Below are 25,479 nucleotides of genomic sequence, written 5' to 3'. Positions count from 1 at the left end.
AGGTTTATCTGGAGCGTAGATGGGGAAATTGGCTTCTGCAGTGTAACAAAATATTCAGCCAGAGAAAATGCACTTGTTGGCATTTAGCCCAGCTCATGAAGTGAGTTCTCAGCTATATTTCTGGAAGTTAGTTGGTTTATAGTCTTTTTGTTATATCTGTGGTTGTTCGTCCAGACTTCACTGAATGTTTTGAAGGGACACTGAGGTCACCTTGTGGTAGGTGGTCGCTATTGCAAATACCTTCCTGAATCATTCTGTAGTTGGACTGGTGATACTAGTTAGAGGCGACATTAGTGGGCATGTTTTAAACGATCCTAACGAGGGAAAGGACGGGAATTTTCCAAAAGTGAGTTCAGCTTTAGTTCATGATAAGGCTGATACAGTGGCTAGAACCATTGCCCCTCAGCGCCAGGGACCTGGGTTATTTGTTAGTCACAAGTAGGCTTACATTCACACTGTAGTGAAGTTTGATTCTGGCCTTGAGTAGCTGTCTTTTGTGGAGTTTGTATGTTCTCCCTGTGTCTGTGCGGATTTCCTCCGGGTGCTCCTGTTCCGTCCCACAATCCGAAGGTATGTGGGTTAGGTGGATTAGCCATGGTAAAAGTGCAGGATTTTGGGAATAGGGCTGGGAGGGTGAACCTGGGTAAAATGCTTTTTCAGAAAGTTTGTTCTGACTTGATGGGCCGAATGGCCTCTTGCATTGTAGGGATTCTATGGATAAAATGTTTTATTTGAGATAAGAAAATGAGGACCAAACTTATCAGAATGCAAATAGCCAGTTGCCACTTTCTGTAAGTGTGTACCTGGACAAGAGGAAGACAAAAAGGCTTAATAGAAAGCCTGTGCGTATAAATTGAATGCTGCCAGTCTGTAATTAAGGGATGCAAGGGCTGAAACTTGAAGGAAATTTGTAAATGATTCCCCTTACTAGTTAGACACTAGATAGGTCTCATCTGGAGTACTGCATCCAGTTTTGGGTGCCGTACTTGAGAAACAGTAAGAAGTCTCATAATCGGTTAAAGTCCAGCAGGTTTATTTGGAATCACAAGTTTTTGGAGTGCTGCTCCTTCACCAGATGAGTGGTGACACTGGTTAGGGGTTAACTCACCTGATGAAGGGGCAGCGCTTCAAAACTCATGATTCCAAATAAACCTGTTGGACTTTAACCTGGTGTTGTGAGACTTCTTACTGTGCTCACCCCAGTCCAATGCTAGCATCCCTACGTCATACTTGAGGAAGGATGTGAAGGCATTGGAGAGGAGATTCTCGTGAATAATTCCAGGGATGAAGAACTGCAGCTGTGAGGGTACATTGGAGAGGTTGGGGCCATTTTCCTTGGAGAAAAGAGGGCTAAGAGGAGAGTTGAGAGGTGTTCCAGACCCCTCAGGATCTGGACAGCGTAAACAGTGAGGAACTGCTCCCACTGGTGCATCAAGAACTAGAGGGCACAGATTCAAAATAATTGGCAAAAGGAGTAAAAGTGGTGGGAAGAAAAATAATTTCACCTGGAGGATGGTTGGAATGTAGAATGAACTTCCTGATCGGATGGTGGAGGCAGATTCTTTTGAGGTATTCAAAGGGCAGTTTGATTATCTGAAAGGAAAGAATGTACAAGGTTATGGTGATAGTAAAGTTTTTATTTATTAGTCACAAGTAGGCTTACGTTCACACTGCAATGAAGTTACTGTGAAAGTCCCCTAGTCACCATACTCTGGTGACACTGAGGCAGGGGAGGAGTGAGACTAGATGGAATGCTCTGTCAGTGACTGCAGAGTCAATAGGCCAAATGGCCTCATCCTTTTGCACAACTTCAGTGGAGGAGCAGCAGCGAAGGTGTTTGTGAAATAAAGGTGAGGGGGAAAACACCAATTCCGCAGTGTGATGAAATTCAAGTTGCATGCTTTAAAGAATCTGATGGTTTCTTTATGGCATTTCTCCAGGGCATCATGTCCTTCTCGCAATTCCTAATTTGTTGTATTTCTCTGCCCAGCATTTGGTCGGACGGCTAATCGGCAGACAAGGGAGATATGTGAGCTTCTTGAAACAGACCTCTGGTGCCAAGATTTACATATCCACGCTGCCTTACACTCAAGATTTCCAGATCTGTCATATAGAAGGTAGGTCAGCAGCAAGCTAAAACACACTGGCTTTGTGTCTTAAATTTGCCCAGCTATGCAGATTGCAAAACCGACTTGCCTCCCAAGATGCCAGCTGTGGCTTGGTGAGCAGCACTCGTGCTTTTCCGAGTCAGTTTGAGAAGCCCCACCCCAAGAACTCAAGTCGATGATCTAACTTTTAATTACAGTAGCCGAGGGAGTGCTGCACTGTTGGTGGTACTGTCCTTTAGCTGAGACGTTACCAGTAAGCATTCAGGTGCACATAAAAACAACCCATATACCCAACATTGTGGCAACATTTATTGCTCAGCTAATATCAAACAGATTATCTACTTATCACATTGCTGTTTGTGGGAGCTTGTGGTGTACAAATTGGCTGCTTGTTTCCTACATTCAGGTAGCACAAGATTAGCACTGCTTCCTCGCAGCTCTGTGGACCCAGGTTCAATTCCAACCTCGGGTACCTGTTTGTGTGGAGTTTGCAAACACTCCCTGTGTCTGCATGGGTTTCCTAGGGTGCTCTGGTTTCCTCCCACAGCCAAAGTTGTGCAGATTAGATGGATTGGCCATGCTAAATTGTTCCCTTAGTGTCCCAAGATATATAGGTTAGGTGGATTAGCCATGGCAAATCTGTGGGGCTACAGGAATAAGGCAGGAGAGAAGGCATGGGTAAGGTGCTCTGTCAGAGCATTGGTGCAAACTTGATGGGCTGAATGGCCCCTTCTGCTTGTAGGGATTCTATGATTATAACCTCCACTCCATTGAAAGTATTCAGTTGGTTGTAAAGCTCTTTGGGAACTCCTGAGATCGTGAAAGACACTACAGTAAAAATGCAAGCTCTTTATTCTTTCTTTGTGTGCTAGATTCTTAATTATGATATTCGTTGTGAATCTGGAAAGTGGCCTGTGAACTGTTTCCTCCGCTGTATTCTGTAAGCAGGATTATTCGCAAATCTTTTCCAGTTAAGGAAATAGGAAATTCTCTCAAATTGTTGCATTTGACGCGGAATGTCACGCATCAATGATATGATGATGAAAGAACCATCTAGTCCATTCCGTCGATATGAGGTATGCAGTCTACTAGTCCCTGGTGTTAAGAGCAGAGCTGATGTTAAATGCTAGGGTATTCCAAAACCCAGAAGGGAACTTTGCCCTCAAAGATGAGGGGTTTGTCATATGAAGAGAAATTGAACAGTTTGGGCCAATACTCTCTGGAATTTAGAAGAATGAGGGGAGATCAAATTGAGGCATGCAAAATAATAAAAGGTCTGGATAAAATAGATATGGAGCAGGTGTTTCCTCTCGTGGGGCATTCTAGGACAAGAGGTCACGACGTTAGGATAAGGGTAGCAAATTTAAAACAGAATTGAGGAGAAACTGCTTCTCCCAAAGGATTGTGAATCTGTGAAATTCACAACTGCAAACTATGGTGGATGCTGGGACATGAGTCAATTTCAGGAGTTAGACATTTTTAATCAGTAGCGTTGAAGGGTTATGGGGATGAGGGGCATATCAGCCATGATCGAATGGCAGAGCAGACTATTTCTGCTCCTATATCTTATTAACTTTGTTTTTGCAAGTTGCATAATGAGGAAAGATGTGAAGACCTATGAAGGATGTTCCAGACTCTTTTGTGCTGCTTTTAAACAAAATACAAACTTGTTACACAGTAAAACACACAATCAATAAAATGCAGTTAACTACATTAATTATTAGCTGTAAAATATTTAAAGTTACTCAGTTCCAAACCCTCTATTTTGCTCACCTCAGAGCAAAACCTTCCCAAGCAACATCCCATGAGTTTTAAACTGAGAACGTCCAGTAATAGTTACCACACTGGACAGCAAGATTTGTTGGGGTTGCTTCCGTTTTAGAATAGAGACAACTGGTTTCTCAAAGCAGGCACTCTCCAGGCAGAACTTGGAAGTGAGCATATCTTCCTGCCTCTCTGGCCTGCAATCTCAAAATCAATTCACTGCATCGGGTAAATTTGCCTGTTATGCTGTATTTTTTTAAACTTCTTTTATATGAACAAACTTCCTTAGATGTCACCTGTAATTACCTTTATTACATGGCTTTTTTGAATGTACATGTGAATCTACCCCCATCTTTCACTGTTACCAAAGCTGCCTTCGGTAAATGCTTAAACTTAAGTTCATGTATTAGTGTCACAAGTAGGCTTAGGATGAAAGTATTGTGAAAATCCCCTAGTCGCCACACTCAGTGCCTGTTTGGGTACACTGAGGGAGAATTTAGCATGGCGGAAATCGGAGTGCCCGGAGGAAACACTAGGAGAATGAGACAGTAATGCTCGCCACTGTATCACTGTGCCGTCCATTGGTGAAATGCTAATCTGCATATCAAAGCCCTAGTTCTATCAACTTGGGCAATTTGTCCGTTTTTTGCCTTTTTAAAAAAAAGTCATCTTCCTTTCAAAGCTACAGCCACCAGAACACAGTAACTATTGAATTTCTTATTATACTTCCACCTTATCACCAGGTCCTGACACTGGTCACATGATCTCCTGGGATTGGGGAACCACTTGGGGGCGGGAATAATTGAGCTTGTTCCAGGAGATCACATTGCTCTTGGATATCATTTAACCCCTAAAATCCAACTTGCTTCATAAACTTGCTTTTCATCAACCTGCCCAGCTCTTTTTAAATATGTGTAATTTAAATATATATACCTATGTTTCTCTAGCTCTTGGGACTAAACAAATCAAGGGATATGGGCGGGGAGAAGGGGAGAATCAGGATATTGAATTTGATGACCAGACATGATCATAATGAACAGCAGAGCAGGCTCGAAGGGCTGAATGAGCTACTCCTTCTAGTTCCTTTATTAAACTGTCTTGTTATACAGGTTGATGACTTATTGAAAACATGTACATTCTCATGCCTAACAGCTTACATTTTTATATTGTAATTTTAAAATCCTAAGATTGTACTTCTACCTTTTTCATTGAGTCAGACTAGTTAGTGTTATCAGAAAGCAGTATGATAAATTGCCCACCAGCTTACCCAAATTATGAGTTCTATGCTTCAGCAATTCATAATTGATAGTAGCTCACAATGTTTCCATTCAGTAGATATATAAATAACCAGAAGTACTATTAACTGTTTTCAAACCTATATTATTACACTCAAGAAAGCACAAGGCTGCTGCCTGAAGTTCCAAGGCCTAATACTTGTCATGCTTTTCAAACATCAGTACAATAAAGTGACTGGAGATCTGCAACCAGCTGAAATAAAAGCCTCATTCTTAACATTGTGCCACAACAATAGGTTCGCAAAGTTAACAATCCTTAACATCTTGGAAGGATTTCCTGCTCTGAGTGGACTTGAGAGTTATTTTGTATCAAGGTCTGAAGTGTCAGTTTGCCCCAGCAGAGTCGGGTGTCCAGCAGTTGGTAGCCTGCTGAGCATGTGATCTAAGCTGGTGGTTCAAGTGCTTTTGTTGCCAGAGGTGCCGTCCTTCAGGTGGGACTCCCAACCCGGTTTGTTTGCTGGGCAGGGTGCAGAGGATCTGGAACTGTTCAGAGTGGAGACATGGAATTGTTGCAGTATCTGACCTAACATTCCTCTGCGTCGGCACAAAACCCAGCTCTGCTCATTTATTTTTGGAGTCTTTGCCCTGTATAAATTGGCTGTTGCTTGTGCCTTTGTCTAGACTTCCACAAGTAATTCATTAGTTTCTAAAGCACTTTCAGATATCCTGAGGACGTGATTCACTTTATTTAGAAGAACGATTTAACTGTCTGTCTTACTCTTCCTGAACAGGTAATCAACAGCAGGTAGATAAAGCACTTAACCTGATCGGAAAGAAGTTTAAGGAACTGGATCTCCGGAATCTCTATGTCCCCCCTCCTCCTCCTTTGACACTACCTTCATTACCCATAACTTCATGGGTGAGCATTGTGTTGTTGACAGCGGAACATTGATTATGCGTGTTTTTTTGCTATGGTTATACAATGAGGCTCAGTTGTCATGTTTTGCTCTAACAACATTCAGGATTGTCATGCTGTCCTTTCATATTTATGTTTTGACTCCTGATGGGTTTGACATCTTTTTTAAAAAAACCCCAAATGTCATTTTGGCTGGTTCTTGATGTCAGCTGTGAGATTCTGATTACAAAACTTTGATCCTCAAATGTCCCTATTTCAATCTGGAAGGCTGGATGAAACCCTATTCAAGAAACAGGACCTATTAGTGTCTTGTTTATGGGCTAGCTCAATACATGGTGCTAAGTGTTTACGGCACAAGAAACTTCTCAGCTGACCCAAAAAGTTCGGTTGCCTGGACAGCTGGTTAGTGATGCAGGGTGATGCCAACGTCATGGGTTCAATTCCCATACCAGCTGACATTATTCATGAAGGCCCCACCTTCTCAATCTTGCCCCTCGCCCGAGGGGTGGTGACCCTCAGCTTATTATTGTCACAAGTAGGCTTACATTAATACTGCAGTGAAGTTACTGTGAAAATCTCCTAGGCGCCACACTCTGGCGCCTGTTTGGGTACGCTGAGGGAGAACTTAGCATGGTTAATGCACTTAACCAGTCTTTCGGACTGTGGGAGGAAACCATTTGGAGCAAACTCACGCAGGCAGGGGAAGAATGTACAGACTCAGTGCAGACAGACAGTGACCCAAGCCAGGAATTGAACCTGGGTCGCTGGGGCTGTGAAGCAGCAGTGCTAAGCACAGTGCCACCCAAATCACCACTAGTCAGCTCTTCCCCCTCAAAGTGGAGAGCAGCCTATGGTCATCTGGGATTGTGGTGGCTTTACCTTTTTTACTATTTGCCTCACCCACACCTTGTGGTAGTGAGTTCCATGTTCTTGTCACTTCCTAGGCAAAGTAGTTTCTCCTGAATTTCCAACTGGAATTGTTACTGATTATCCTATGTTTCGCGTACTAGTCCTGGTGTACCTCGTCAGCTGTATGGTCAATTCTACCAAATCCTTTCGTTATCTTGAAGGTCTCTAGCAGGTCATTTCCCTGTTTCTGTTTCCTAGAGAACAGAACCCCAACCTGATTCAAGTGAACGTTTAAAAGTGAGATTATTTTGAGTATAAACAGCATGGATTTGTTAAAGCTAAATTGTGCTTCATACACTTCAATAAAGTGACTTAAATAAACACATATAACGTTTGTGTGTGTGGCAGGTTTATCACAAGTAACATAAGATATAACACAATTTTATAGCAAAGAGGCTGTTTGGTCCATCGTGTTTGTGTCACACATCAAGCACCTATCTATTTTAATTTCCTTTTTCAGCACTTATCGGTAGACTTGTATGCTATGGCATTTTAAATGCTTGCCTAAATGCTTTTTAAAAATTGAGGGTTCCCCCTCTATATCTCGCTTTCAGGCAGAGATTTTCAGATTCCCATCATCATCTGGGTGAAAAAGTCTCCTCCAAATCTCCTGCCCATTTCTCAAATCTATGCCCTCTGGTTATTGACCCCTTTACTGAGGGGAAATGTTCTTTCCTATCTATGTCCCTTTTAAATTTGTATACCTTAATCAGATTCCCCTCCTCAGCCTTCTTTGCTCCAAGAATAACAACTCCAGCCTAGCCAACCCCTCTTCATAGCTGAACTACTCCAACCTAGGCAACATCCTGGTAAATCTCTTCTGCACTCTCGTGCAATGATATCACTCCTACAGCGTGCCGACCAGAACTGCACACTCCAGCTCTGGTCTAACAAGTGTTTTATTCAGCTCAATTGTAACCTCCCTGCTTTCACAAGGTTTGTTCCAAAAATTCAAGTCTGTGCTGGATTTAAGCTAATCTTTGCTGCTTCTGGGGGTGTTGGGGGGGATATTAATTAACGTTGTGTGGATTAGGAAAGCTTATAAATTTGATCAGCCTCTGCTCAGTGTTTGTGTATCCACAAATAGACAATCACCTGGGAATTGGATACCTTATTTGAATTTACTATCTATTCCAAAACCGGGTGTCTGCTAAGTGATGACTTAACGATTTGAGAAGGAGCTAGGTTAGTGGAACGGAGAGTCCAACACTGTTGACACTATGGTGGTGGCCTGCAATACAAAATAATCTGTAAATCTGCAACCCTGTGACTTCTGTGCAAGGATTCAAGGGGTGGGAATTTGCAGGGGAGAGGGAGAGTGGTGGGAATTTGTCAAAATCAGAATAGAAAATTGCCACTGTGAAGGGAATGACGCTGCAATAACCATGAACCCATTGCAGGAGCTCAGCAAGGGGCTTCCAGGCCCGGTGACAAGTTGCAATTACATTGTGCGAGGAGTGTGAAGAAGTAAATTTTTTGGGTGCAGTCACAAGGAATGGAGTAATGTACTTGACAGAAAGCTTGTCAAACAAGGTGACTGAGTTTAAAAACACTTAACTCACCTAATTTTAGAGCACTTGTTTTGATTAATTTCTGCAGCATTACAGTCAATAACAATCTGAAATTGGTTACGCAATGAAAACACTTAAAATCTGTACCAGGCAAGACAAATAAATGTCATCGTTTAGTGATGGACAATCTAAAGAGCTCCTTAGCAGGGGACTGTCTCAGATGTGCAGTGTTAAAAGGTCTCTTGCTGTGCCACAGCTTTTTTTTGAAGGTCACTTGGTGAGTGAATTATTGGGTACTTTATATATCAAAAAAAGACTGTCAGTTTGAGTTGGTGAAAACTTGCTTGCCTAGCCTGAAGGACTGGAGCTAAAAACCTGTTCAGAGATGTGTAAATACTTCAGATTAACCTGCAATTTTTTTTTGTCTTCCCACTAGCGGAACAATGATTAACACTGCTGCCTCACCAGGGGCCTGAGTTCAAATCCGGCCTCGGGTGACTCTGTGGTGTTTGTACATTCTCCCCCTGTCTGCATGGGCTTCCTCTGGCTGCTCCGGTTTCCTCCCACACTCCAAAAATGTGTGGGTTAGGTCGATTGGCCATGCTTATTCGCCCCTTAGTGTCAGAGTAAATGTATGGGGTTGCAGGGATAGGGCCTGGGAGGCATTGTTGTTTGTTCAGGTTGGATGGGCTGAATGGCCTCCTGCACGGTAGGGATTCTACTCCATCGTGCGTCCGATTGAAATATTCTTTTTGTCATCCACAGCTCATGCTTCCCGACGGTGTGACTGTTGATGTGCTGGTGGTGAATATCGTCAATGCTGGGCACATGTTTGTACAGCAGCATACGCATCCTACGTGCCATGTACTACGCAACATGGATCAACAAATGTTCCTGCTTTACTCTCAGCCAGGAATCCCAACACTAACGCCACCTTTAGAAGTTAAGTGTTTCTTGCCCTTAATGAATTAAGCTGCATTTGGACTAGAACACAGAGTGTGTTAGTTGTCCTCAACATGAGGCAGATACCGAAGTATGTGAGCATATGCTGTAGCAAACACTTGTCATAGATTATACATCTCGTTCTCTTTTGTCTGCACTTAAATGTGGTTCTGAGACCAATTATGATAGACCATAATCACCTGGCCAGTTGACTTGGGGATGCTCCCAGTTTGTGTGGCCATGCTGTGTGGAGTGACTGTTGTGCAGCAGGAACTCCAGTTTCATTTCTGGTTGAATCTAACTAATTTTGGTTAAGGAATATCTAAGTCTGGAGATTTTTGTTTTGTCAGTTAGCAATAGAACTTGGAACCTAATGTGAGCAGTGCTGATGAGGCAGGACTTGTTGTGTCGTACTTGTTGGCATAGGAACAGGAGGAGGCCTATCTGCCCCTTGAACCTGTTCCACCATTCAGTGTGATCATGGCAGTTTTGAAACCTAACTCCATATCCTTGCCATTGCCCCATACATCTCTCCACTTCGGCGAAGAAAAATATTACTGATCTCTGATTTTAAAATCAACAATTGATCACTTAGTAGTTGTGAAAGAGTTCCAAACTTCTACCACCCTTCGTACTTCCTAATCCCACCACTGAAAGGTGTAGCTATAATTTTTAGACTATGCCCACACCCCCAATACTCCAGGGAGATAGGATAGGTAGATAGCAGTTCCTCATCTCTTAAACGCCAAATGAATAGCTTCTTAATCTTCTGAATTCCAGGGAATATAATTCTAGCCTGCCTAATCTCTCTCCTTAGGTGTTATAATGTGCTATTCTGGCAAATCTGTGCTACATTCCCTCCATATCCTTTGTAAGTTGTGTCCAAAGTCGAACACGTTACTGCCGGTATAGTCCTAACCATATAGTAGTCTGCTCGATAGTGACCTAGTACATCAGAGTCTTCATCCAATTCAGAAGGCCTTGGGGCAGCCATTTGGTGTGGCACTAATTGCACCCAGATCAGAGAGATTCTCTTCTATGGTGGATTTGGGTGAACTCTGATGGGAGCAGGCTGGTTTGAAGTATAAAGGCCCGAATGGACCAGTTGGCTGAATGGCCTCTTTCTATGCTATAATCTGGCATGGTTGGATTTTGACAAGCACTGTTTCTGATGTTAGTTGACAAATTACCAGCCTCGTTGCATTCAGCCTTGCAACTTTCCAAGGCAGGATTTGAACGTGCAGTCTTCTAATTTTAGTCCAGTACCACAGAGAAAAATGTTTATCTTTAGCTGTAAAGTGATGCAAAAAAGAATTTGTCATGCGTCTTTTCACTCCTACAGTTGGAATAATCTGTGCAGCTCCTGCAGTGGATGGCGCCTGGTGGCGGGCACAAGTTGTTGCCTATTTTGAAGAGGCGAATGAAGTTGAAATCCGATATGTTGATTACGGTGGCTATGAACGAGTTAAAATTGAAGCACTACGGCAAATCAGGTGACTTACCTGTTCCTCTTAACACTTTAACTTGAGGTAAACCAGCATAGAAAATGTGGAATTTCCAACTCGTGAATTAGCTGTTTAAAGTCATGGGGTTGTGGGCATTTCATTTAATGTCCACCCCTAATTACCCTTGAACTGCTGAGCCATTTCAGACGGCATTCAAAAGCCAACCACATTGCTTTGGCTCTGGAGTCGCATGTAGGCCAGACCAGGTAAGGACAGCAGATTTCCTTCCCTAAAGGACACAAGTGAACCAGGTGGATTTTGTTTTTAGGGAATGGTTGGCTGGGCAAATCATTGTACTGAATGGATAGCAAATTGAGAGTTTGAAGGTCTTAATTTTTTTTTCACTGAAGTAGGTGTACAAGGGGCTCCTTGGAAAGAGCCTGGCCTGAGACTGAGTGCAGTGAGGTTAGAATATGATGTTTCTGAAGGGGGTAGCTGTGAACGTGAGGATAAGAGTCTTGGAAAGGGATAGGGAGGGTGGCAGAGTGGTGAATCCTGGGGGAGTTTAAGGGGGGCTTGCCCTCGGCTAAAGAAATGGTATTATTGGAGGAATTGCCCCTCGTACGGATAGAACACCAACCAGTTTCAGTAAACACAATGCAGCTGTGGAATGTAAATCTTACTAAGCACTTCCTTAAGAACTTGCATTTGGGATGCTGGAGGAATGCCAGTTGTGCGCTCACTGTCATTCCTATACTTGTTACTTGTCTGAACATTTTTTATATATCAACAGATCTGATTTTGTATCACTACCGTTCCAAGGGACTGAGGTCCTGTTAGACAATATAATGCCTCTTCCAGGTAAGTGATCCTTGCCATGCATTCCAAACTCTACTATCAGGCCATTCATGAAGTCTGTATCTTAGAGATTGAACTCTGTGTTCTTTGTAACCCTCTGTGCTTGACAGGTGAGGACCATTTCTCTGAAGAAGCAAACACAGCAATGGATGAAATGACACGAGGAGCTGCTTTGCTTGCCCAGGTGTGATGTGCTCAGATGGTGGTTACTAACTGTTCAGGCGTGTTTTTTAATGCTTGTGCTTGTCTGTGAGCGGCTTGTGTTGAGTTAGAATGGTTTCCAGTTTTTTTCACACTGATGTCATGGTTCAGCGCAGCGTCAGGCGCTCCATAGCAAATGTGCCTTGAGGTGGTCCATTGGCAGACCATTCTAATTGCCAGCCAGCTGTGAATTAGGGGCATTTGTATTGTTTTTATTCGTAGGACATGGGCATCACTGGCTGGCCAGCATTTATTTCCCATCCCTCATTTCCCAAGGGCACTTAAGTGTCAGCCACATTGCTGTGGCTGTGGAGTCTCATGTAGGCCAGACCAGGTAAGGGTGGCAGATTTCCTTCCCTAAAGTTCATTAGTGACCAGATGGGTTTATCTGACAATCAACAAAGGTTTCGTGATCATCAGTAAATTCTTAATTCCAGATGTTTTTTATTGAATTCAAATTCTACCATCTGGCGTGGCAGGTTTCTAACCCTGGTCCCCAGAACATTAGCTGAGTTTCTCAATAGGCGAGTGATAATACCACAAGGCCTCCCCTAGTTACAAGCCCATTGGGTTCTGTTGAGATTGCTTCTAATTCACTCATGTGGAGCCTTTTATCTTGTTCATCCCATCACTCAGTTCTAGATTAGGCACCTGAAAGACTGATATCTCATCTCGTCTTTTACCCTCTAGTCACTCGACTCCTTTTCTGCTTCTGTTTGTGAGGTTACTTTCGTCTGGCGTTTTGGGTTACAAATTTGGTTGTCAGGGAAAATATAAGTGAAAATTCTCAGCAGGAATTGTTCTCATTGGGTACAGTCAGGACAGAGGTGAACACTGGGGAGTTTGAGTGGTTCCGCCTGCATATCCATGTGAGCCAGGTCCTCAAATCACTTTTATCCACTAAATCATCACCTGCAAGGTATTCGTGCAGATCCTATCAAAGAAGCTTGTATTCAACGTAGCAAGGGTCAAGATATTGTCAACAAATTTAACAGAAGATGAAGTAGCCACACCAAAAATTTGTCTTTGGAAAGCCTTTGTGTGGGCAATGTAGGGCTGTAATATCTACATCGAGAATAGTGACGAGGCTCAAGTAAGAGCGTTTGAAATGAAAGAACTCAGATGGACGTTACACGTGTCATGGACAGCAAAATGAACAAATGAGTGGGAGCTGGTGTTCAGAGGAATCTGTTTGAGGCAATGATATTATAGAAGCTCAGATAGTTTAGATACCTGATGTGGACAGAAGGGGAGTATTTGGAAAACCTGCGCAGGGAAGATCCAAAATGGTGCGGGTGGATAAAATCAGAATGAGGACTGGCCTCTATAGGACAGGCAGTGCAAGCAACGGAAAATAGAAATCGTAGGGGAAAGGCCAACCAGAAAGGTGTGGCCAACCCTCAGAACGAGGATAGATGAAAATCGAGACCAAGATAAACCTTCATTCCCTCACCTTGCCCTGACTGCTCACTTGGTGTTTACAAATGTAGAGTGCAGATGATGTCCAGCTCAATTCCTGTCCAATACAGGTTTCAGCCAGGGTGGCCACAGGACCACTGTAATTTGCCCCTCTTTCTATGTGCTGGGAAGGGACACCATTTGAGGAGTTTTTTACTTCATTGATTTGATATGGTAGATAGAGCAAAACTTATTTTGTCAGTTCCAGAAAAGGGAGCATGGCCTTAAGGTTAGAGCAAGGCTCCTCAGAAATGTCAGGAATCACTTCCTCACTTAGAGCAGTGGAAATCAGGAAGACTCTCCAGCTGTTCAGATCAGAATTAAATTGTAAAAACCTGAGGGTAATGTTTTTTTTTTACTTGTTGGGTCAGGCTACTGAGGGATATGGAACCCAAGATTAGTGTGTTGAGGTGTAGACCAACCATGTACAACAGGAAGGGACTGAAAGGCCTACTTTTCCTCTTCCTAAGAACACGTTCCAACAATTTTGTTTGTCTTTCATGGGATCGAAGGGAGGACATTGTTAGACATGACAACAAAGCCCCTGCACCTGAATGGTCTCATGCCCATATGGCTAATGGTGAGATCAACAAAATTGCGCCAATTGTTCCCCGCTAGGAGGCTCATTCATTTCTTCTGGGGTATATTACTGCAGCATTCTGAGGGGTCCTTACCGGGTAGATGCTTCCTCCTGTGGGAGAGCAAATCTAGAACTCGAGGACGAAGTTTAAAGGTAAGGGGCCTCACATTTAAGATGGAGGAGAAGAGGAATTTCTTTTGAGGATTGTTAATCTTTGGAATTCTCTTTCCCAGCGAGCAGTAGAGACTGGATCATTGAATGGATTTGAGGTGGAGTTACTTTTGATTGACAAGGGTGCCTGGGGTTATGGGGAGGGAGCTGGCAGAAGGGTGGCGTTGAGGGTGCAGTCAGATGAGCCATGCTTTTGTTGAATGATAGAGCAAGCCTGAGGGGCTGAATGGTCTACTTCCTTACCTAATGTAAACAGAGTAGTGGGAGTACTATTGCTGGCCAAGTTTCTTGGCTGTCCAGAAAAATCAAGAGTGTGTGTGTTGATTTAGCACGCTTCCCCTACCTTTAATAAAATATCTTCAACCCTTGTTGCACCTGACTGAATAATGGTACTCATGTTAACAAAGAAACTACCCCAATATGAATTTCTTAACATTTATTTTTCTGAACTGTGCGGGTTGCTGGCTAGGCCAGCAATTATTACCCTCCAAGAAGGTGGTGGTGAGCTGCTGCCTTGAACCTGCTGCAGCCTATGTGGTGCAGGTACACCCACAGTGCTGCCAGGGATGGAGTTCCAGGAGTTTGACACAGCAACAGTGAAGGAACGGTGACATATTTCCAAGTCAGGATGACATGCGGCTTAGAGGGGAACCTCCAGGTGGTGGTGTCCCCAGGTATCTGCTGCTCTTAATCTGAAAGGGAGAAATTTGTGAGTTAATTTTATAGAATCATAAAGGTTTATAGCATGGAAACAGGCCTTTTGGCCCAACTTGTCCATGCCGCCCTTCCTTTTAAATCCCGCAGCTAGTCCCAATTGCCCGCATTTGGTCCATATCTCTCTATGCCCTACTTCCCCATGTAACTGTCTAAATGCTTGTTAAAAGAGAAAATTGTACCCACCTCTACCTCTGGCAGCTTGTTCCAGACACCCATCACTCTGTGAAAAATTTGTCCCTCTGGACCCTTTAGTATCTCTCCCCTCTCACCTTAAACCTATGTCCTCTAGTATTAAACACCCCTACCTTTGGGAAAAGGTTTGACTATCTAGCTGATCTAAGCCCCTCATTATTTCCTAGACCTCTATAAGATCACCCCTCAGCCTTCTAGGCTCCAGAGGAAAAAGTCTCAGTCCATCCAGCCTCTCCTTATAATTTTGATTAAACTATATTTTGTGCCAATGAGTTTGTTCACTGTTGTATTGAACCTCTTTTCAGGTTACTGGTTATGACAACAGTGGTGTGCCTCTGATACATCTGTGGAGTATTGTTGGTGAGGAGGTAAGTCAAGAACCTCGCAGCTAATCTTTTCAGAAGACAACATTAGCTTTTTTAAATAAAATCACTCAGTCTTGGTGATGGAATTGGATATTGCTATGAATTTTCTCAGTTATCTGAAGCAATTTGACTTGGATTTTGTATGATTAGCCACAGTGCTGTCCATTTTCCCTTTTCCCCACCTCTCTGGATTAGTGGCTGTCTTAATGACAAATACACACGATGTTTAGCGTTGATCAGGCCCCTCTTCTTTTGGCCAAATCAACCCATGGTCTTTATTTAAAGCCAAAAGGGTTACTTTAGGATTTGTTTTGTTTTGCGTTGCTGAGGTTTTAAGGTCCAAAATTGATATTTCGAATGCTGCATGGCATCCAGTGTGATGTAAAATAGTCCAAGGCCATCCTTGAAACGTTACCAAGAATATCTCTTGCCCATGTCCTGTGATTTACCGGGGGTGGCATGGTGGCACAGTGGTTAGCACTGCTGCTTCACAGCACCAGGGACCTGGGTTTGATTCCTGGCTTGGGTCACTGTCTGTGTGGAGTTTGCACATTCTCCCTGTGTCTGCATGGGTTTCCTCCGGGTACTCTGGTTTTCTTCCACATTCTGAAAGACGTGCTGGTTGGGTGCATTGCCCTGAACAGGCACCGGAATGTGGTGACAAGGGGAATTTCACAGTAACTTCATTGCAGTGTTAATGTAAGCCTTACTTGTGACTTAAACTTTATGTACCTTCACTTCTCATCTAAAAGTTCAATGCCACCTCTCTTGGTACCTCACGGGAGTGTCTACCTTGATGTTTGTGCTAGTCCGTGGAGTGGGACTTGAACCCAGAACCTTGTGACTCCAGAGGCAAGAGTGCAACCAATTGAGTTGCAGCTGGTGCAACACAGCCAAGTTCAGGATGTTGAATTGATTCATATCATTAAGTTGAGCCAGGCTGTGTGCTCCTAGAGAACTGCATGAGTGTGTCCACTATGGAAAATGCTAAAGTCTTGCTCTTTCTTCCCCCTTCTCTCTCAAGGTCCTGTTTATAAACCGAATTCTGGTGGAAAAAGGACATGCACAGTGGATAGAAAACTATTAATCTGCAGCCTGAGGCCCTTTTCTAAACTCATTTTGCACTGCATTGTAATTCAATCATTTGCTAGCTGTGCGGATGTGTATATAAGTCACTGTATTAATATTTTGTAAGATCTCACTGGAGTACGTAAAGGGAACTTTTTCAAAATTATGGAATCTAATTGGTAAGTGATTGTCACTTGGTTAAGTCATGTCTGATCAATTTGGTATTTAAGAAACAACAAACTTAATTGTCATTGTACAGAATAGTTTTGCTAGATTACTTAAATGGAATGATATTGCAATCAATGAACTCTTTGCTACTCGGTTGTACAGACCTGTAAAAAGTATCAAGAATAACTGACAGAATTCAGCTTGTGTGGTGGTTTTTTTTTAATTATAATTTGGAGCTTCTCACAAGTCTTGTCTCTTTGTCATTTTTGCTCCTGTTTTGGGAGTGCAAGTTGGGACCCTGATCTGTTTGCCCACTTTTGATTTCTTGTATGCCTTGCTACTGAGTTTTTTTTTTGCCACTTTGTGGCATTCTCACTTTAAGATCATGCGTTCAAGCCTAACTTCATAATCCAAGGTGACGCCAGTGCAACACATAGGGAGTGCATTGCTGTCTGAAATGCTCTTGCTCAGATCAGATCCCCCATTCCTGAATCATTTTGGAGGATATCAGTGGTCCAAAAGTGACTCGTTTTAAGAGTTCCACGGTCTTCTAGCTAACATTCCACCATTAGTTACCTATCACTGGGATAGGATCCTCCTTTCCGGGATCCCCCGCAGGTATTAGGCCATTCAGCCAATGGTGGTTAGCATTGCTGCCTCACAGCACCAGGTCCCCAGGTTCAGTTCTGGGTTTGGGTCACCATCTGTGTGGAGTCTGCACATTCTCCCCTTGTCTGCGAGGGTTTGCTCCGGTTTCCTCCCACAGTCCAAAGATGTGCAAGTTAGGTTGATTGGTCATACTAAATTGCCCCTTAGTGTCAGGGGGATTAGTAGGGTAAATGTGTGTGGTTACGGGAATAGGATCAGAGTGGGACTGTGGTTGATACAGACTTAATGAGCCGAATGGCCCCTCTCTGCATCATAGGGATTCTATGATTCAGTTCTGCCATATAATGAAATCATGGTTGATCTATGAAATAACTCCACATTACCTACCTTTGGCCCATATTTCTTTATCTTTACTTAACAATCTCATTTAAAGATAGCAACTGATCTAGCATCAACTGCCATATGTGAAAGAGTTCCAAACCTCTATCACCATGTGTGCAGAACTGCTTCTGAACATCTTTTCTGAATGGTCTGGCCCCAGTTTTTAGACTATGCTGCCTAGTTCCTGTTACTATCTTGAAGATTTCAATCAGATCACCACTTAGCCTTCTAAATTCTAGAGTAAACAAGTCTAATTTGTCTAATCTCTCCTCATAGCTTAACCCCTGAAATCCAAGTGTCATTCTTGTAAACCTTTGCATTCCCTCCAAGGCCTTCCTGAGGTGTGGTGCTCAAGGTTCTTGGGGTCTAACCAGGGTTTTGTATTGCTGCAGCATGACTCCTATGTCCTTATATTCCAGTCCTCTAGACATAAGAGCCAGCATTCCATTAACTTTCTTCATTATTTCCCAAGTGAATGGGGTATACACCTTGGGGTATTTCAAGAGGACCACTACTTGCAGCTTGTGAGGTGATCAAAAATGAGCACACCTTGTTTACAATAATTGCCAGTGATGGGTAGCTCTTGTTTGTTCTGGAGATGTGCACAACTGTCGATCTATATTAATGCATTGTCAAATACCACAGTTTACCTCACCTCTTGTTCCCACCTTTGTAATCTCCTTAATGCCTGCCAGTTGCTGCTTCAAATTTTAGCTTTCTCGTGCAATATCCTGGCTCTAATCTTATCCCAATTTAATCTGATGTACTGGGATGTATTCACTCAAAACAATTTCTCTAGCACCTCGTAGGTTTTCTTGTGTTTTTGCTATTCTAGTAATTCCTCCATCGTCTATTTTCCTTCACGTGAGCTCATCTTTATGATCATCTTCAGTGCATTTACATCCTCCATGGCAAGACCAAGAGCAAATGGTTGCTGAGGTCTGGCGTGTACGTTGAAAAACCTTAGCATAATCGGCATGTTTGTATTCTCTTGTTCTGGCTGCGTTATCCCAGCATTCTGTCCTGTCTTTTTATTTGCTTCACGTTTGCTAAGATATTGTAAGTGACAAGTCTTTTACTAGCCCCAGGCATTTCCAGAGTATGTCAGATACACAATGAATTGAATTCAGACATTTATTTTCATTCAGTGTGTAATGCTTTACATTTCCCAGCACTGTTTCATGTTTCTACCCAATTTGCATAGCCGGTCTAAGTTCCGTTGCCAATTTTTAACTGCAACTTTGCCTGCTAATAGACCTGGGCTGCAATTGGTTTTAGTATCCATATATTTTCATATTCAATTTGGTATATTTGCGCTTATATACCACCTTGCACACTCTTGACTTCCTAAAGCACTTTTATAGCCAGTGAAATGCTTTGGAATTGTAGTCCCTATTCTCGAATCAGAGGTTTACAGCATGGAAACCGGCCCTTCAGCCCAACTTGTCCATGCCACCCTTTTTTTAAGAATCCCTAAGCTAATCCCAGTTGCCTGCATTTGGCCCTTATCCCTCCATACCCATTGTACACACGAAAGTAGAGTCTAATGGCTGATTTATTTGCATAAGGCCTGTGCCTATTCAAGATTATATTCACATTGTGAAAAATGTATTTCTCCTTGCTATTTTTTAACGAAAACAAAGACTCTGCTTAAATAAAACCTGGAAATACTCAGGCCTGGCTACACCTGTGATGGGGGACCCTTGTCAACCTTTCATCAAAGTTAACATGATCATCTTTTAAAATTTAGGTCAAGTTGAGCAGCTTCAGATTGTTGCAACACTCCTTTTGCTGCTAGTCTGAGTAGACCAACATGTCCTAGTCCTCTTTCACTCATTTCTGCTTCTCTCTCCTTTGCTCTCTTGTATTGTATACACCTCACCCGTCAGTCAAAAACTTTTACCCTGATGCTTTCAGTAGGGAAGGGGGAGAGGGGAAGGTAGGGAGCTCTTAACTAGTGCAGATGGAATGACTTTGAGGCTCTTTCCTGGTTCCTCTAACTTCCCTGTGCCAACTCCTGGAGGTGAAGACTGGGCTGGAGGATTGTGGTTGGGTGTGTGCGCTCAGCCAGGACTGGATATGGAGTCTGTGTGTGCTTCTCAACTGCTTTCAAACTGGGACAAGGACAGTGCACCTTAAATCATCAAGTCATAGGGATATACAACACAGAAACAGGCCCCTCTGCCAAACTTGTTCAAGCCGATCAGGTTTCCTAAACTAAACTAGTCCAATTTGCCTGCGTTTAGTCCATCTCCCATCTAAGCCTTTCCTATCCATGTACCTGTTGAAATTCTTTTAAATGTAATTGCACCTGCCTCTTCCATCACCTCTGGCAGCTCATTCCATACACACACCACCCTCTGAAAAAAGTTGGCCCTCAGGTCCCTTTTAAATCCTTCTCCCATCACTTTAAACCTCTGCTCCCTACTTTTGGGCTCCCCTGGGGGGGAAAACCTTGGCTATTCACATTATCTATGCCCCTCATGGTCACCCCTCATCCTCCTGCACTCCAAGGGAAAAATGTCATAGCCTATCCAGCCCCTCCTTATAATTCAAACCTTCCAGTCCTGGTAACATCCTTGTAAATCTTGTTTGCAGCCTTTTCAGTTTAATAACATCCTTCCTATAGCAGGGTGACCAGAATTTTACCTAGTACTCCAAATGTGGTCTTATCAGTATCTTGTACAGTTGTAACATAATGTCCCAACTCCTGTACTCAGTGCTCTGACTAATGAGGTCAGTGTGCCAAATATCTCCTCCCTATAACACCATTTTCAAGGAATTACATGCCTGCCCCACTAAGATATCTTTGTTTGACAACACACCCTGGGGCCCTCCCATTAACTGTGTCAGTCCTGTCCTGGTTTGTCCTGCCAAAATGCAACACCCCTCTATCTGAATTAAGTTCCATCTACCGTTACTCAGCCCCGTTGATTAAGATCCTGTTGTAGTCTTAGATAACCTTTATTGTCCACTGCACGATTGATTTTTGGTGTCATCTGCAAACTTATTAATCATGCCTCCTCCATTCTCACCCAAACTGTTAAAATAAATGACAAGCAACGGTGGACACAGTCTGATCCCTGTCACACACTGTTGGTCACAGGCCTCCAATCTGAAAAACAACCCTCTAACACTGACCTTATGTCTCCTACCGGCAAGCCAAGTTTGTACCCAAATGGTTAGTTCTCACTGGATCCCACGTGATCTGACCGGTCTACCATGCATTTCCTTGTCAAAAGCTTTGCTAAAATCCATGCAAAGTCAACTGCACAGGTTTAAGGTGTGAGGTGCAAGGTTTAAAGAAGATACATGAGGCAGATTTTTTACAGTGTAGTGGGTTCCTGGAACTCACTGCTGGGGAGGTACATGGCAAAGAATGGTATAGAGGCATATGGGCCAAACATGGGCAATTGTGGCTAGCTTAGTGGTTAGTAAAAGAGTGGCATAGACAAGTTTGGCCAAAGGGTGTGTTTCCATGCTGTGAACCTCTATGACAGTCACCCAAGCTGGAAATTGAACCCAGGTCTCTGATGCTGTGAGGCAGCAGTGCTAACCATTGTGCCACCATTCTTATTTTCCTGCTGGAAGCTTAAGAACTGGGGAGTCATGTGTTGCTCAGTGATCTGGGTTACTGAATAGGCAAGTCCACCTCCAAAGCTGCTTGATTGTTGTCCTAGGTTGTAGAAATATTTCCCCTTGCTAATGTTCGATTGTCTGAGTAGCCACTTGGTGAGCAAGAATGATCAATTCATTTGATCCCTAACTGGATGAATTGCACCGCCGAATCCCTCTTCTGCTCTTTTCCATTTTGCTGACTGTGCTTTGTTTTGGCGGGCAATGAATGAACACACAAGATTTTGGACACTATCTCCTTTTGTGTTTGTCTTTGTAAGTTCTGATCTGCCTGAAACCAAAAGCACCTCTGATCTGACCTTGAATCGTGGGCCTGAATGTATCTCTTTGTATAAATACCCTGTCCATTCAGATGGCATCCTTTTCACATCTTTCCCCTGACCAACTTAAAGCTTGTTCCAAGTTTGATGTTGATTATTCTGAGGTGGAGTGATTGTTCATGGGGAGAAGTGTTTGTGAGTAGCCTCTTGAACAGATTGCAGCTGTCTGTCTCCGTCTCTCTCAGCTGGATGAGAGCTTTGTTTCTAAACAAAGTGACTATCAAGTAATCTCTGTACGAAAACACAAGTGCAGCTACATGAAGGCAGCCCAGTTGTTTTTAGTGGTGCATCTTGAGAAATGTGGAGATTGGGTACATCTGCTGGGTCCACTTGAGTTACTGAATGGGCAAGTCCACCTCCAAAGCTGCTGGTTATTGTCCTAGATTGTAGAAATATTTCCCCTTGCTAATGGTTGACTGTCTTGAGTAGCCACTTGGTGAGTAAGAATGATCAAATGCCAGGCAATAACTCTCTCCCAAAAAATCTAAGCACCTTCCATTGACATTCATCCCCCCACCCCCCACGTATCTATAGGTAGGGGTTGCTATTGATCAGAAACTAAACTAGACCAGCTACAGGAGTAGGTCAGCAGCTGGGTATTCTCAAGTAACTCCACTTGCGAACAGCTTCTTCCCTGCTGCTGTCAGACTTTTGAATGGATCTACCTTTCTCTACTCCATAGCTATGACTGTAACACAACATTCTGCACTTTCTCCTTTCCTTCTCTATGTATGGTTATGCTTTGTATAGTGTGCAAGAAACAATACTTTTCACTGTGTACTGACACATGTGATGATAATAAATCAAGTCAAATAAACAATAGCTCAGTACCTTCCAGGACAAAGCTTCATCAGCCACCCTGAACATTCACTCCCTGAACATGCACAGTGGCAGCAGTGTGCTACCTGACAAGGTTTCTTTGACAGCACCTTCCAAGCTAGTGATCTTGACTGCCTAGAAAAACAAGGGCAATGCATGCATGGGGACACCATTTTTAAGTTCCCCTCCAACTCACGCAAGCATCCTGCTTTGGACAGATACCATTATTCCTTCATCCTGGCGGGATACAATTCCTGGAATCCCACCCAAACAGCACAGTGGGTGTATCTGCACCATACGGACTGCAGCAGTTCAAGGCAGCGACCCATTGCCACCTTCTCAAGGGCATTTGGAAGTGAGTCATGAGTGCTGGCCTAGTCAGTGACATCCACATCCCATTGGTGTGTGAAAAGTAAGAATAGTGGACAAAACAGACATTTGATTTGCTTGCGAGACTTCAGTTATGTTCATTTTGGGCTGGGGGGGGGCGCGGTGAGTTTCAAATGTTTATTAGGAAGAGGATGACAAGGAGTGAAGGAGCGTGGCTTGTGTATGTAATCAACTTGTTGACAGATTATCCTGAGATGTTCCACTTGCTGCCCCTTATGTTAAAATGGCCAAAATATATAGTTTAGCAACTCTAGCTGTTCCTTTTTAAACCCCTGGCCCTTTTCACTACCGAGTCTCCTTTTTACCTTCTGTTTACCTTGCTTGCCCTTTTCCTAGTGTGTGGTCACTAGTTAGAAGTTGAACCAGTGGCCTTCCTGTTCTTGTTAGGCCACATTTGGAATATTGCATGCAGTTCTGGTCACCACACTACCCGAAAGACGTACATACTTTGGTGAGAGTGCATAGAAGGTTCACCAGGATGTTGCCTGGCCTCGAGGATATTGACTATGAGGGGAGGCTGCATAAACTCGGATTCTTTTCAATGGAAAGATGGGAGGCTGAGGGGAGACCTGATCTAGGTCTAAAAAATTATGAGAGGCATAGACAGAGAATAGTCAGAGTCAATTACAAGCGGGAACAGGTTCAAGGTGAGAGGGGGAAAGTTTAAGGGGACGATTTCACGCAGAGAGTGGTAGGAGCCTGGAATGCACTGCATGAGATTATATGAATAGGGAGGGAATAGAGGGATATGGATTGAGTAAGAGCAGAAGGTCTTTTTTTGTTTAGTTAGAGCATTATGATTGGCACAGGCTTGGAGGGCTGAAGGGCCTGTTCCTGTGCAGTACTTCTCTTTGTTGTTTGTTTACTCATGTGGAAAGTATTCCTGAAATTTGTCCCATTGAAGGAGCTAAATCGTACAGTTGGTGAAAAGAAAGACAGTTATACTGAGCTATTGGGTGGGGGAGACAGCCTGCACAAGGTACTTTATCCTCTGTTAATACTGTTGCCATACAGCACCAGGGACATGGATTCAATTCCCAGCTTGGGTCACTGTCTGTGTGGGGTTTGCATGTTTTCCCCGTGTCTGTATAGGTTTCTCCGGATGCTCCGGTTTCCTCCCACAGTCCGAAAGATGTGCTGGTTAGGTGCACTGGCCGTGCTAAATTCTCCCTCAGTGTACCTGAACATGTGCCAGAGTATGGCAGCTAGGGGATTTTCACAGTAACTTCATTACAGTGTTAATGCAAGCCGACTTGTGACACTAATAAATAAAGTTACACTTAACTGTCAGAGAGAGTTGGTATGGGCCTGATGGGCTGAATGGCCTCCTTCTGCACTGTAGGGATTCTATGATATAAGAAGCAAAGCTACACCAAAGTGATCATCTCTGACTAATGCAGGGGAAATTCAATTGTCTTAAACATAATACCGCTACATCCAACATGATAAATCCTGAAGTGGAGATGCCAGCATTGGGCTGGGGTGGGCACAGTAAGACGTCTCACAACACCAGGTTAAAGTCCAACAGGTTTATTTGGAATTATGAGCTTTCAGAGCACAGCACCTTCATCAAATTTCACTACTCACCTGATAAAGGAGCAGTGCTCTGAAAGCTCGTGATTCCGAATAGACCTGTTGACTTTAACCTGGTGTTGTGAGACTTCTTACCATAATAAATCCTGTGAAACACTGGGTCAGTGGAATTTAATTTAACTATTTCCATACTTCACAGATACATTCGTTGGTCTAAATCAGAATAAGTATTTATTTATTAGTATCACAAGTAGGCTTACATTAACACTACAATGAAGTTACTGTGAAAATCCCCTAGTCGCACACTCCGGCACCTGTTCGGGTACATCGAGGGAGAATTTAGCATGGCCAAAGGTACCTTATCCTCTGTTAACACTGCTGCCTCACACCGTCAGGGACCTGGGTTCAATTCCCAGCTCGTCTATGTGGGGTTTGCACGTTTTCCCCGTGAATGTATGGGTTTCTTCCGGATGCTTTAGTTTCCTCCCACAGTCCGAAAGACGTGCCGGTTAAGTGCATTGGCCGTGCTAAATTCTCCCCCAGTGTACCTGAGCATGTGCCAGAGTATGGCAACTCTGGGCACAGCTTTTAGACTGAGAGGGGAAACCGGAATACCCAGAGAAAACCCATGCAGACATGGGGAGAAATGCAGACCCAAGCAGGGAATTGAACCAGGGTCCTTGGCATCTGTGAGGCTGCAGTGCTAACCACTGTGCCATTAAGCTGCCTAAGTGGGAGAGCGTCTCTCGGGCAGGTGGAGGTTATCCACCTCAATGATACGAATTATGGAATGAGGGTCACTGAAGTGAGCAGTTGGAACTGATTCGATGCTGGTTTGGGGGGGAGCACAGGGATCGAAAGGGTTATTGAGAGGACAGTTAGAGCATTCGAAATTCATCAGCCAGCAAAAACTCATTGAACGGCAACAATAAATCTTCGCGGATCCCCGCAGAGCCTCCTGATAATCACTTTTACCCTCCTTTGTGCACACGCCTGCTTAATCATTCCGCACTGCAAACTAAACAGAAAAACAATTAACAGATTTTACAGAGGCCAGATTAGACTTCTGGTTTTAAATCGGTTCCTGTCACTGTTTGGAAAGTGGCAGGGGATTGATTGTATTGAGTGAGCTACACATCAGTGGAGAAAGCCAAGCTGCCTTTTAGGCTGGGATTGGAATGGC

At 43.5% G+C, this 25,479-nt stretch overlaps 1 protein-coding gene and 1 long non-coding RNA gene across 2 annotated transcripts in view; one reads left to right on the top strand and one right to left on the bottom strand.

Annotated features, from left to right (window-relative positions):
• akap1b (A kinase (PRKA) anchor protein 1b) overlaps positions 1–16,854 on the top strand; it is a 59,729-nt gene extending 42,875 nt beyond the window's left edge. The window contains exons 4-11 of the mRNA XM_080210467.1: positions 1,991–2,117; positions 5,899–6,026; positions 9,209–9,388; positions 10,730–10,878; positions 11,624–11,691; positions 11,799–11,872; positions 15,313–15,375; positions 16,397–16,854. Coding sequence (XP_080066593.1) covers positions 1,991–2,117; positions 5,899–6,026; positions 9,209–9,388; positions 10,730–10,878; positions 11,624–11,691; positions 11,799–11,872; positions 15,313–15,375; positions 16,397–16,459 — 852 coding nt within the window. The 3' untranslated portion in view covers positions 16,460–16,854. The remainder of the gene's footprint in view (positions 1–1,990; positions 2,118–5,898; positions 6,027–9,208; positions 9,389–10,729; positions 10,879–11,623; positions 11,692–11,798; positions 11,873–15,312; positions 15,376–16,396) is intronic.
• LOC145357273 (uncharacterized) overlaps positions 1–25,479 on the bottom strand; it is a 299,761-nt gene that overhangs the window by 68,981 nt on the left and 205,301 nt on the right. The window lies entirely within an intron of this gene.

Source organism: Carcharhinus amblyrhynchos, chromosome 23, assembly GCF_965287045.1.
Source record: "Carcharhinus amblyrhynchos chromosome 23, sCarAmb.v2.hapA, whole genome shotgun sequence".
Lineage (NCBI taxonomy): Eukaryota > Metazoa > Chordata > Chondrichthyes > Carcharhiniformes > Carcharhinidae > Carcharhinus > Carcharhinus amblyrhynchos.
The sequence above is the reverse complement of the archived record's forward strand: the minus strand, read 5'-3'. Positions and strand labels throughout refer to the sequence as shown.